Source organism: Gavialis gangeticus, unplaced genomic scaffold (assembly GCF_001723915.1).
Source record: "Gavialis gangeticus isolate Ggan-Ray unplaced genomic scaffold, GavGan_comp1, whole genome shotgun sequence".
Classification (NCBI taxonomy): domain Eukaryota; kingdom Metazoa; phylum Chordata; order Crocodylia; family Gavialidae; genus Gavialis; species Gavialis gangeticus.
In genome coordinates, this window is record NW_017729011.1 from 837,192 (window position 1) to 849,885 (window position 12,694).

General features: G+C 51.0%; 1 protein-coding gene across 2 annotated transcripts in view; it reads left to right on the forward strand.

Moving 5' to 3' along the window:
• SEMA3G (semaphorin 3G) overlaps window positions 1-12,359 on the forward strand; it is an 85,775-nt gene extending 73,416 nt beyond the window's left edge. Inside the window, exons 8-16 of one of the 2 annotated variants that reach the window (XM_019510340.1) lie at window positions 2,209-2,323; window positions 2,444-2,513; window positions 3,682-3,826; window positions 4,504-4,735; window positions 6,335-6,426; window positions 7,544-7,585; window positions 8,645-8,870; window positions 9,526-9,665; window positions 11,195-12,359. In XM_019510340.1, the coding sequence (XP_019365885.1) occupies window positions 2,209-2,323; window positions 2,444-2,513; window positions 3,682-3,826; window positions 4,504-4,735; window positions 6,335-6,426; window positions 7,544-7,585; window positions 8,645-8,870; window positions 9,526-9,665; window positions 11,195-11,662 (1,530 nt within the window). In that variant the 3' untranslated portion in view covers window positions 11,663-12,359. The remainder of the gene's footprint in view (window positions 1-2,208; window positions 2,324-2,443; window positions 2,514-3,681; window positions 3,827-4,503; window positions 4,736-6,334; window positions 6,427-7,543; window positions 7,586-8,644; window positions 8,871-9,525; window positions 9,666-11,194) is intronic. The other variant, XM_019510341.1, reaches the window with a different exon arrangement.
• Window positions 12,360-12,694: the final 335 nt, after the last annotated feature.

Sequence of the window (12,694 nt, forward strand, 5' to 3'; positions counted from 1 at the left end):
TTGGAATCTCGAAGGCTGACCCCTGCCTCTCCCTGGGAACCCTTGGCTGTTGTTTGGACAGGATGGCTCCAGTGTTTCAGCATAAGGAAGATGTCAAGTTCATGCATCTTCCTGGCCTAAGGGACCAACAGCTGTTATGTTCACAGCTGCAGTGACATCACTCAATTAAATGTAGTGATGGATGAGCTTCACTGCAATGTGTCACCAGGCCTCCTCGGGACCGTTGCCTCTATGCAGCACTAGCACGCAAACCTGACAGCATTAATCCCTCACAAACCCTGGGGACATAGATCTAAACCAAACACCAAGGCTTGGCCAGCTGGCAAAGCTAAAGCAATCCTTGGTCTTACAGTCTGTACTGATTCATGAGTCTCAGTATCAGGGACCATTAGCAGACCTGCGTATTTTCTTGGATTAGCCTCATAGTTGCTCTGAATCACCTTGGTCAGTTATGACAAATCTTATGTCTTGCTGTGATCAGTTAGATGCTTGAAGAGGAGCTGGAGTCTCTGACCTCCCTGGCCTTGGAGGAAAGATCCCTGCCCTTCTCTGCCATCCATATGAAACCCATTCAAGTCTGTTAGCAATGTGGGGCAGGAGTGGAGTATGGGCTCTGGGAAGCCTGGGGAAGGCACTGTGATAGAGCTGGCACAGCACCTGGAAGGCAGTGACTCAACTCTCAGCCCCATCATTCACAAGCAGGAGTTAGCAGGCCCCAGAGATCCCAGGAGGGCAGGAGAGAAACATCTTTCAAGAGATATCATGGCAGCCTCTGCAGTTGCTCAGTGTGGGGGCCACTGCCTTGGAACAGGCTCTGGGCAGTGTGTGCCTGTGCAGAGAAAGGAGAATCCCCACAGACAAATGCTGCCAGCCACAAGCTCCCTGCTGTCACCTGAACCCCAGAAATTACCACAGCAACAAAGAGGTTATGTGTTGGTTATTTATTGGCTGCTACTTAGAAAGGAACTCTGTGTGAGAAGCTGGAGGGGAGAGCAAGAACTCCCCCTCTCCCCCCCAGCTTCCAGCAGGGGCCCCTTGCTGACTGAGATCAAGGAGGGTCTTTGCTTGCTGTCAGGAGCAAAGCCTCACTATATGCTATTTACCATACCCTGGACATAGGGAACCCATGGGCACAATGGTGGGTGAATCTTCCCTAGTGAGCAGCGAGGCCCCAGGGGTCAGTGCTCTGCCCTCCCACCACTGTGCATCCAGGACTCCATCCTCTGCTGTATTGAGCTAATGCTCCCAGCTAAGTGTGGCGGAGAAGCATCTCTGAGCTGCAGTTTTCTCTCCCCTAATCCTTGGGCTGGATCAGCTCCAGGAACAAAGTTAGAGGTGCCACTTGGCTCCTGCAGAGAAGAACATTCCTCTGTCCCCATCACTGTAATGTCTACAGCCAGCTGTGCCTTAAGGGTGGAGGAGAGGACAAGTGATTCCTGGACTAGGTGCAATCCCCAGCTACCGTTTGAGGGCAGCTTCAAGTCCATTTTGTAAATCCATAGTGTCTCCAGGAGGGTTTAGCTTGGGCCAAGCCTCTGACCCTGACATTCAAACGTGGCAGAGGCCACTAGTCAAATTACTTGGCCAGGCTGCTTTCAGTTCATCCGTATCTTTGAGACAATCTCTGCTGGAATTGCAAGAGGTGGAGTCTGTAGGTCCAGACTGAACTGCATTGAAACAGTTGTGTAGAAAGCCTAGGACTGGAGTAGGAAGGGGATCTGGATCAGGAGTGAGAGACACTGGCAGAGAGATCTAGGGTATCAGCTAGAGCAGCTGGGTGCTTTAGATCAGGACAGGTATGTGAGTGAAGTTAGCCCAATGCTCCAAGCCTGGCACTAGCCAGGATTGGTCTGCATTCACACACACACCACGTAGCCCCATGGCACAAAGCCTCTACATGTGACTAACAGCAGTGGTTCCAGTTCTTTTCTGTGTGACTTAGGGATGGAGAAACAGAGGCAAGCTGTCCATTTCTGGGAGCCGGACTGAAAAAGGCACGCTTTCCAAAGTGGCCATGGATTTTTAGTGTCTCTCGGGGTCTCATTGGGAGAGTCAGTGCACTAGATCAATCTCCCCCAGTCAGTAACAACATCCATGAGTCCCAGCCAGATTCATTTCCTGAAGGGGTGAAGCAGCACTGTCCCAGCCTTGCAGGCAGCACCACCCTGTGAGCTTCATGTCAAGCAGAGTCCTTTCTTCTCCTTCCAGAACGATGCAGGGGGCCAGAGAGTCCTGGTCAACAAGTGGAGCACCTTCAACAAAGCCCGGCTGGTGTGCTCTGTTCCTGGTCCTGATGGGATAGACACTTACTTTGATGATCTGGGTAAGACGAGCTTCCACCCCCTTCTCATATGGCTCTGAGACTTGGCATGTCTGGCCTGAGGTGGGTGTGTGGAGGGGAGTGGTTTGAACCTCCCTGGTGACCCTGTGTTCAATGTCATAGAGGACATCTTCCTACTGTGGACCAAAGATGGGAAGAGCCCAGAGATCTATGCTCTCTTCAGCACCATCAGGTAACAGCTCACAGCCCATATGTCCTCTTATTTTCTGTAATACTGCAACAACTCTTCTCCTGCTGCCATGAAAAATTAGCAGCAGACCCTCTAATCAAGTCCATAACTCTAACCCTACTCTTCTTTTCCCCTGTTGCTCTCTTTTATTCTTATTTTGCAATAGCATTTAGAGGTTACACTCTCTTTGTGCTAAGTGCAGTACAAACACCACCCAAAGGTGGTCTCAGTTCCAACATGCTGATCATTTAAGCAGTAATGAAATTATTTAGTCTCATAATTATATCATGTGGTAGGAGGTGAACTGCATGAGGCTAACAATCAATACTGAGTTGTTTGGGGTATACTAAGACAAATCCTCAGGGGGATAAATAAGCATAACATGTGGTATTCCTAAATGTATTCATATGTGTTAGGATAATATAGTAGCACTAATTCCAAGATAGCATAATAGCTTCATACTCTGGCATTTAAAGCAGTAACAGAGTGCTGGCAGAAAGTGCTATGTGACTGGCTTTGAAGGAGCGTAGTTATTAACATAATCTGGAGCAAGATGGATATAGATACAGTCGGTATATTAACAGCTGTCTCAAATTAAATGCATAACATCTTCCAGACCAGTCTTTTTGTGAGCTGAGATAGAAAACATGTCTGTTGGTAAGTGTGCTTTGTGGGTCAGAGTTAAGGCTATTGTTTAGATACTTGGTATTAATATCGCCAGGCCCAGGTTTGTGTTTGTGTCAGGGTATTTGACTCTTTATTCAAGTTACTTTATTGTTTCCTTGCCTTTTGATAGCTAAGATTCTTGTATTTAAGCCTATAACACTGAGTAGATAGATGTATTTTCACTAATGTTTTTGTTATGTTCTCAGCTAGCATTAATTGTACTTAATCCCTGTTCATCTGGGGCAGTGCAATCGATCTGAGGAGTTTGAGAGTCACATATCAGTTCCTCATCGTTGCCTGGGAGCTGGTGACTGAGTCCTAGCCCTCTAGGATGTTAATTTCCCCGTGACTTCCAGTTTGCTTTTGGTGTAATACCTTTCGATGCCCCTGTTCCCTTGGGCTCATCCCCTAGTGCTGCTCACAGAATGATTGCCTAAAGCTGGGCACAAAATTAACCACCCTTCCCCACAATGGGGCCTGACTGGGGCACCCTTTCTCCTTTCAGCAATGTATTCCAAGGCTTTGCCATCTGTGTGTATCGCATGGCAGACATCTGGGAGGTCTTCAATGGGCCCTTTGCCCATAAAGATGGCCCTGATCACCAGTGGGCTGCCTATGAGGGCAAGGTGCCATACCCCAGGCCTGGAGTTGTAAGTAATTCATATTCTTGTTTGGAGAACAGTTGGAGGGGACTGGCCTTGTCAGAGGCTGGGCTAGTTGTGCACACAGTCATTACAGGTCATTATAGCTTCATTGTCTTGGAGAGGTGGGCTGCCACTTTGCACATGACACCAGCAGGGGTTGGTGGCAGCCTCATGACTCAAACTTTTCAGCAGTTGTTCTCTTGGGGACCATCATCAGGGTCCATTTCTGGAGGTCATATCCATTCTGGGGTATTTCATGGAGGCCAGTGAGCTATTCCAGGCTTAGGGAAGCAGCATTTGTCCAGCCCCCAGTATCATACTTTTTCATCCAAGATAACAACGCTGGGTAGAGCCTTGCCCCGCCACCCATCCCTGGTCTGTGTCCATGGTTGGATAAGAGAAGAGGAAATAGCACAGCAGGACTGGCATGGGGGAAGCTAGCAGGATGGATCTGATACAACAGGCTTCCACCTGGGCTGCCAGGAGAATGGATCTGAGCTGAAAATCTGCTGAAGCCCAGGTGACATCCTGAAGTGAAGATCCCAAAGCCCTTGTTATAGCACAGCAGGTGGCTCTTGAGCACTGGGATAACAAGGTTGGAAGTGGGTTCTCTTGCTGTAGCAAATTTAGTGTCAGGGGCAAAAACAACAGGATGAAATGCTGTCTCTCTTGCTTTGTGCCAGTGTCCCAGCAAGACCACCAACCAGCCCCGTCGGCAGTATGGCACCACCAAGGACTACCCTGATGAGGTGCTGCACTTTGCCCGTGCTCACCCTCTGATGTACAAGCCTGTGTATCCAGTGCACCGCCAGCCTGTGCTGGTGAAAACCAACCTGCAACACCGGCTGCATCAGATCGTAGTGGATCGAGTGGAAGCAGAGGATGGGCAGTATGATGTCATGTTCCTGGGGACAGGTGGGCCACAGAGTGGAAGAAGATTTCCTGGGGCCTTGGCAATGCCAGCCATTCTCTGCTACATCTCCCCAAGCATGTCCCCTCTGGGTTTTCCTTCTCTGGGTAGTTCAGCTGCTGCTCAGAGCAGTTCTAATCAACATGGGGTTTAAAATGGTGGGAGAGGCCTATCTACACCAGGGCTGCCAACACTGCTAAGTCTGATGGGGTTTAACCCTGGTGGGATGGCTGAATAGAGCGGAAATAGTCTCCTGGCTCTAAGGTCCATTTTGGAATAAAACTCATTTTTTCATTAATAATATTTCAGTTGGCAGCTTAGTAGCAACTCCATATGCCTCTGACTGCACCTGGTTCCAGCTCTCATGGTGGGGGGAAAAGGCAGCAATATCTAGTGGTTAGAGGAGTTGGAAATCAGGTGACTTGACTACCATTAATGTGACGTATGGCCCTGAGTGAGTCATTTTATCTCTTTGTGCCCTTGTGATCCCACCAGAGTTCATTAAAATTTTTCAGCTGAATATTTTTTTCATCAAAAGAGTTTTAGGTCAGCTGAAACAAATTCCCATTAATTTTAGGCAAATTGTTTTGGTCAAAACTAACCCCAATCTAATGGAAAGTATTTGAAAAGACGGAATATTCCACTTTGACCTTCCTCAAACAAAGTGGCTTGATTTATTCAAATCAATGTGATTTGCTTCTAGAGTAGCTTCACTTCTATTTTAAAATCGCTTTAAGAAGTTTAGGAGAATTAAAAAATGAAACATTTGATTCAACTCAAGAATGAATATTTTGGATTTTCCCAAAACAGTTTGAAAAACAATGGGTGTCTTTACATGCTCTGGGGTGGCAGGGGGCACTTTAATTAGAGCGGCTCTAATTAAAGTGCCCCCAGTTTCATGTACATTCAGCATCCTGTGCTTCAAAGTGGTGGTTGGGGGTGCTTTAACTAAAGCTCATTCACTGCCATTTTGAAGTGCAGGGGTGCTGTATACATGTGATATGGAGGTTGCTGGAGCATGCTAATTAGCACCCTTCAGCAGACTTGATTAATTGAATCTGCATTGACATGTGCTAATTAGCACACATCAGGGCAGACGTCTGGCACGTGTATAGGTGCCTGTTCCTTTTAGGTCAACCCAAAGCCATTTTTATTTCCAGTTTTTTGGTTTAGTCAGCAAACTGAAATCTCAGTTATTTGCACAGCTCTATGGATAAGACCCTGGACTGTTCATAGGACAAACCTATGTACCAGTGTTAGATGGGACTGGTCACTACGAAAGCTATGGAACAGCATTGTCTTATTGATTCAGAGTATTTCCTTGAAACACTCTAGCAAGGAAGACGAATGGTAGGTTGCTCCCTTGCTGAGTTTAGGTCCTGACCTTCCTGGCATAGATCTGCACTGCAGGTGTTTGGTGCTAGCCCTGGACACTGACAGACAGTGAGGAGTTTACTCATGCTTGCTGGTTGAAAGTAAGTTTTTGGTTGAGGCAGGAAGATTGTCCTACTGGAGCAGGAATTGTCCCCTGTCCCCACTGCAGATGTTGTCAGGATACTGAGGAAAAGGGCTCATAGTAATGCTTTTGTTCTGCTCCCTTCCAGATGCAGGCTCCATTCTGAAGGTCATAGCCCTGCAGAAGGGAAACTTTGCAGCTGCTGAAGAAGTCATTCTGGAGGAGCTGCAGGTTTTTAAGGTGAAAAAAATGCATGTGTATGCGTGTGTGTATGTGTGCGTGCATGTGTAATATTGTGTGCTGCACATGGGAGAGCCCGTGCAGTTCTGTCTTGGTACACAGACACTTCCACGTGTCCCATATGACTGTACTGGATGCAGGAACATGTACCTTCAGGGAGGAATTAGGTTCATGGATACAACCTAGGCCAAGGCAGCGTATGCTGTAGGTACAGCCTGTACTTGCATGTGCTTGGCAGTTCTGTGCAGAGCATATGCTGGGTGACTGTTGCACGTAAAGCATGTATGGCTCTTAGTGTGCACATAAGCAATGTGGCTAAATGCCTACAAAGCTAGGGGCTGGGTTTCCCTCTCATACTGGCATAGGGAAAGAAGCCCAGCAAACCCTATGTTGTGAAACCGGAACAGGAGAAAGGATAGTCTGGTCCAGCCCGTGCAGATGCTTCCTGCGCATGAGTGTGTGGGCCCTGCAGGCAGACTCTGTGATTTCCCTCCCATAGGAACAGTGGCTCCAAATGCTCTCTGTAGCTCTCATCACCAATGAGGGCTCTTATCTAGTATGATGCCCCTCCCATGCCCTCCTTCACCCAGCACCAGAACTATGAGTCAAATAGTGAGCATCAGCCTGAAAGAAAGTGGCTGCTTTCCAGACTCTGTAGAACTGGGTCCTTAATCCAGTTCTAGAAGAACCCAAACCTGAAAGGTGCCAAGCGCCCACTGCTCCCAACCACCTTGGGGGGGATGATAGACAACTGCAGCCCTTAGGGTGAGGCCTAACTTTGGAAGAATGGGCTTTTGGGATGAAACCTTTGCTAGTGACAATGTGGCAGGAGGCTGAGGGAAGGGGCTGGCCTCCTCATTCTTGGAAGCTGTAGCTCCCACTAGTGTTAATATGGATTTGTTGACTGCTAGAAAGCAGGAAGCTCTAGACAGGATGCTGGGGAGGTGTTGATGTCTGGGGGTGCATTCGTGTTTACTTGTGGAGAGCCAGAGAGCCTGATTGAACCTATGAAAAACTGAAGATAGTCAAGAGGGAACATGGGGCTTCTGAGGAGAGAAGAGTGGTCATGTCTGAAACTTGTTGTAACTGAAGGTCTGTCTCTTTTCTTCTTCCCCAGGCTCCTACGCCCATTACTGACATGGAAATCTCTGTCAAACGAGTGAGTACTGTCTTCCGTTTAGGACAAACATAAGGAAAAATTGAGCCTGGTTAGCAATTGTGCCCAACAAATGCAGACACAGTTCAACTGTGCAGGGACTCTGGGACAGGTTAGGGCTGGAAGTATTGACCCTTCTGGAAACCAGCACAGTGTCCTGGGCTGGACTAGAGCCATCAGAAAGGCTCAGTGCCTGAAGACTGGCAGATGCTTCAGCACTGTGGCAGCTGCAGCCTTGGGGACAACATCCTGTCCACCCAATGGCCAGTGCTGGGTGATTTCATACAGAGGGGACCAGTGGGGTTTGCCCTGCAAGGCCATCTCACAGCCTGATAGTTCTTACCATATGGAAGTTTTCCTGGTATTCTTCCCTGGTAATCTCACTGCTTTGCTTTAGTTAAACCCTCCTTGCCCGCCTAGGGAAGGGTCCTCTCCTTCCTGAGTCTCTATTTGTTCTGTTTGCTCTAGGAGTTACATGCAGCGTTCCCTCTAAGCTGCGTGGTGTGCACAGCCCTGCAGGCGTGCTCATGCCATGCAGGTGCACTCATGCCATGCTGCCAGGCATGTCTGTGTGGCCACACACGCTGCGCAGCTTAGAGGAAACACTGGTTACGAGAGGTGAAAAAGATGGCTTCCTCCCATGAAGCCAAATCCCAGTGGCTGGTGCCCACTCCAGGGCCCTTCTGTCACAGCTCTACCAGTGTACATCCATCCTTATGCTTGGCATTCCCCATTATTCCAGTCTTGGGATTCCCCAGCCAGCCTTGCTAGTGCATCACTGTTTTTCCTGGTAGAAAATCCTTCTGAGCTGTCTGAGCCTGGCCCTATGGTTGGTTTCACTGTGAACATCCATCTCCCAGAGACTAAGCTAAGGGAGGTGGTTTCCACTGTGTCCTGAGGCAGGTGTCTGTTGGAGAGGACAATGCTCCAGCCCCATTGCTCTGCTGAGAGCCCTCAGATGGCTGGTGGACCATGAGATGCCTCTGGAGATGTAGTATCTTGGCTGAGCCCCTCCTTTCTGGCTACCAGCCTGACCCATCCTTTTTTCTTGTGTTCTGACAGCAAATGCTCTACGTGGGCTCCCGCCTAGGGGTGGCTCAGGTGAAGCTGCACCAGTGTGAGACCTATGGCACAGCCTGTGCTGAGTGTTGCCTGGCACGAGACCCATACTGTGCCTGGGATGGTGTCTCCTGCACCCGCTACCAGCCAGCGGGCAAGCGCCGATTCCGCCGCCAGGATATCCGTAACGGGAACCCCATGCACCAGTGCCTGGATCAGAACCTGACCCGTAAGGCAGCCTGCTGGTTCTGTGTGTAACACGTGGGCAGGGAGTTGCAAGCACAGGCTGAGAGGGACTGTCCTTTTCCTCTAGCATCCAGGGCTTGCATCCAGAGGGTCTGTGAGCACTCCCAGCTCTCCTCCTCACATGCACCACTCACTCCTTGGGTAAACATGGCAATGTCTAGATGGAGCTGACCCCTCCTGCAGGGTCCAGGAGCTCTAAGTGTGGCTGAGCAGGTCCTTTCCCCTCTCTTGGTGCTGTCCTGAGAGGAGCGGTGCTCACCCACATGTCCCTGTGGGATGTGCTGAGCATGGGTCAAGTGGCCACTGATGAAGCAGGACCCTCTGCACTGAAGGGTTCTTTGATCTCCATGTCCCAATGCTGTCTCATCACCCAGCGATGTGAAGACTGAGTCCTCTGTCAAGGACATACACTGCCTTAGTCTCATAAAGCAAATCTTGACTTGCCATGGCCATCCTGCCAGCACTGTGGGGCTTTCCACATGACCCAGGGTGAAGAAGTTTCAGAGCCCAAGGGCCAAAGGCCTTTGTCTGTCCAGAAGCAAGGCTATTCTCAGGGGCTGGGAAGCTTTGCTGGTGGCCCTGGGGTTGAGGCTCCAGATTAATCTCAGGGCTCTGAACAAATGCCTGTATTTTGCCAGTGGATGATTTTGACAGTGCTGAGGAGAAGCTGGTCTATGGGACAGAGCACAACAGCACCTTCCTGGAGTGTGTCCCCAAGTCACCCCAAGCAACTGTGCAGTGGTTCATGCAGAGGCCCCAGGATGAGCAAAGGGATGAGGTGAGTCCTCCACCCCACATCCCCCATGTCTACTCTGATGTCCTCACACTTACCCTCACCCCCTAACAGGATCTCTCCTACTCTCCTGGACCCACCAGGGTGCCTGCTTTTATCCCAGCTGGTCTTGGGCCTGTTTTCTGCCAGCAGCTGCTGAAGAACAGGGGTGCTTTTGAGAATCCTGCCAGTACATCACGCTGCCCCTTTCCCAAGGCTCCCACTTCAGTGAGCTCCCCATTCCCCACGCACTCTGAAGGCCAAGGCATGTGACTGTGGGATCTCCCCAGCCCTCTCCTACAGTCAACACTTGGGTCTGGAAGGGGGTGGGATTTTGTCTGGGGGGTCTCCAGGCCATGCATGTCTACACTGGTGTACTGAGCGTGGTGTGCTCCAGGCTGTCCCATTCTCCAGCCATGACTGAGCGCACACAGGAGAGGCAGGCCAGAGGGGCCTTGCTGGTAAAGCGCTGTACACATTCCCTCAGCTGGGCTTATGCCATAAGATTACCCAGGAGACAGCACCCCTGGAGGTCATCAGACCTATAAACACCTGACTCTAGGGGGGCTGGAAGGAGCAACAGGAATGAAAGAAGAGTCTGTTCCTTCAGTGTGGTGTGCCCCTCGGCCGCTGACCGCCAGCGACCCCCAGATCCAGTGGCATGTCCGTGCAAATGAGGACATCAAATAGTCCCCTGTGCTGGCCCTGCAGGGCTGGCCAGTTTTTGAGGATCCCTCCACAGGTGTCCTACCTTCTGGGCAGGTGGGTTTTTGAGACATTCCTTGCTCTGTATGGGGTGAGGTGAAAATGGAGCCAAAGGGGAGGTCTTCCTGAGATTACTCCCCTGACATCTCTGGGGTAATACTAGAGAGGAGTTTGGCCTGTGCTCTCTGGCACTACTGGCCCAGCCAGCTCATTCCAAGAGCCTTATCCTGCTCCTCCCTGAGTGCTTGGTCAACAGGCTGCACCTTCAAAAGCAGCCCTGGCTCTCCCACTCCTCATGTCTCAGCCTGGCTGCCTCCCTCCCCATCTCCAAGCCCAACTCTGGATATTCCCAAGATAGACTCAAGATGGAGGAAGGTTCCCACAGCCTGTGCCAGAGTTGTATGGGGGGATATATGAGCCCCTGACCGTAAGGTCCTCCCCACTCTAATACACACATACACATATAGAACCAGGTGGAAAGCTGCCAGTGGTCCTATAATGATGGGGAGGGAAAGAGACAATTCCCAGGGCATCAGTTAAAGGGGAAGTATGGGAAAATGTCTTGGATGTGCCTAATACTGACTGGCTTGGTGGCAAGACACCAGAGCAGGGGTGGCTTGTGGTCTGATCCTAGGTGACTGGAGACACCAGGGGCCCTTTGCTTTGATCCTGTGGGGTTTATAGGCAGGAACCAGGTGGGTGGAAGGTACCAGAGAGACCCATGGTCTGATCCCCTGTGGCCAGGGTGGCTAGGAGGGAGGCAAGGTGTCAGGGCATGTGGCAGGCACAAGCCCAGCAGTCTTTAGTGTTCCCTTGTTTCATTGCCGCAGGGTTTCTTGCAGGTGAAGACTGATGAAAGGATCCTGAAGACAGAGCAGGGGCTGCTGTTTCGGAAGCTGTACCGCCAGGACGCTGGCACCTACTACTGCAAGACTCTGGAGCACGGCTTCACCCAGACCATCACCAAGATTGCGCTGGAGGTGATCGAGAGTGAGCAGCTGGAGCATGTCTTCCAGCGAGAGGATGAGCCAGTACGCCCGCCCTGCCTAGTGCCAGAGCCACGCCTGCCACATGGGCAGAGGGCATGGTTCAAGGACATAATGCACCTTATTGGCTATGCCAATCTGCAGCGGATAGAGGAGTACTGTGAGCGGGTGTGGTGCAGTGACCGGCAGCGCCGCAAGGGCAAACTCTCCAAGGGCAAAAACGCACTCGTCATCCCAGACGCCACCAGAAAAGGAAGGAACAAGCAGCACAGTGAGAGGAACCGCATGCCCAGGCAGGCTGTGGCCACATAGAGTTTTTAGGGAAGGGGCGGGGGGTGGGACATGGACTGGGGTGACCAGTGTGGAACATCCCCTCCCTGTAAACGAGGAGCAGCCCACCCGGGAGTGGTGTCCAGGCTGTTCTGACAATAGGACTCGCCAAGCCAGCATGACTGGGCCTGGAGACATCAGCCCCCAGAAGCCCATGGCAACTGCTTGCCACCTTCATCTCTAGCACCAAAGGCAGCTTGGGGAGCCTCCTCTGACCATCGAGCATGCATTCCCCACTCTGCTCCACCATGCCTCCTGCTTGGCAGCACCTTGTTTCCGACCTGGTTGTAGGTGCGTGGAAGGTCCTAGTGGTATTCATCACAACAATGGGAAGTCCCTGGCTATCTGAGCACATCCCCCAAGATAGAGGGCTTACCCTGAGAGACGTGATGCTCAGGAGGATGGTGGGGCAGAACAAAGCAAAAGGGACAGGTGGAAAATGTGGTGGACAGTGCACGTGGGGCTGAGAGAGAAGCAGCATTGTTTCTAATGGACAGAGCAATGGACTGGGACTCTGGTAACCTGTGTTCTCTACTGCTGGCCTCTTGGGTGACCTTGGGCAAGTCACTTCCCATCTCTGTGCCTCAGTTTTCCCATCTGTAAAATGTGGATAATGCTCTTGACCTCTTTTGTAAAGTACTTTGAGACCTGCTGGTGGCAAGCATTGTATAAGAGTGCAGTATTGTTCTTGTGGTGGTTCATTGAGGCAGGCTGCTCTTGCTGATGAGAGGGAAGGGAAGAGCCCTGCTGGGCGCACAGTGCTGGGGTGGCCTGTGGGGTCACAACAGAGCTTCTGCCAGGATTGGGACAGACCGGCTGGGCTCCCTCAGACAGTGCAGCACAGCCTGTTCCTGAACAACCAGCAACTGAATCACCTTGCAGTAGGGTGCAGTCTCCTGCTCTGAAGTCTCCCATGGTGCAGCGTGAGCTGGGGAGAAGGTATCGCCAGGGCAGCTATGGGCATTATGGGCCTTCCATGGGAACTTTGTTGTCCTCTCTGCTGGGGCACTGGGC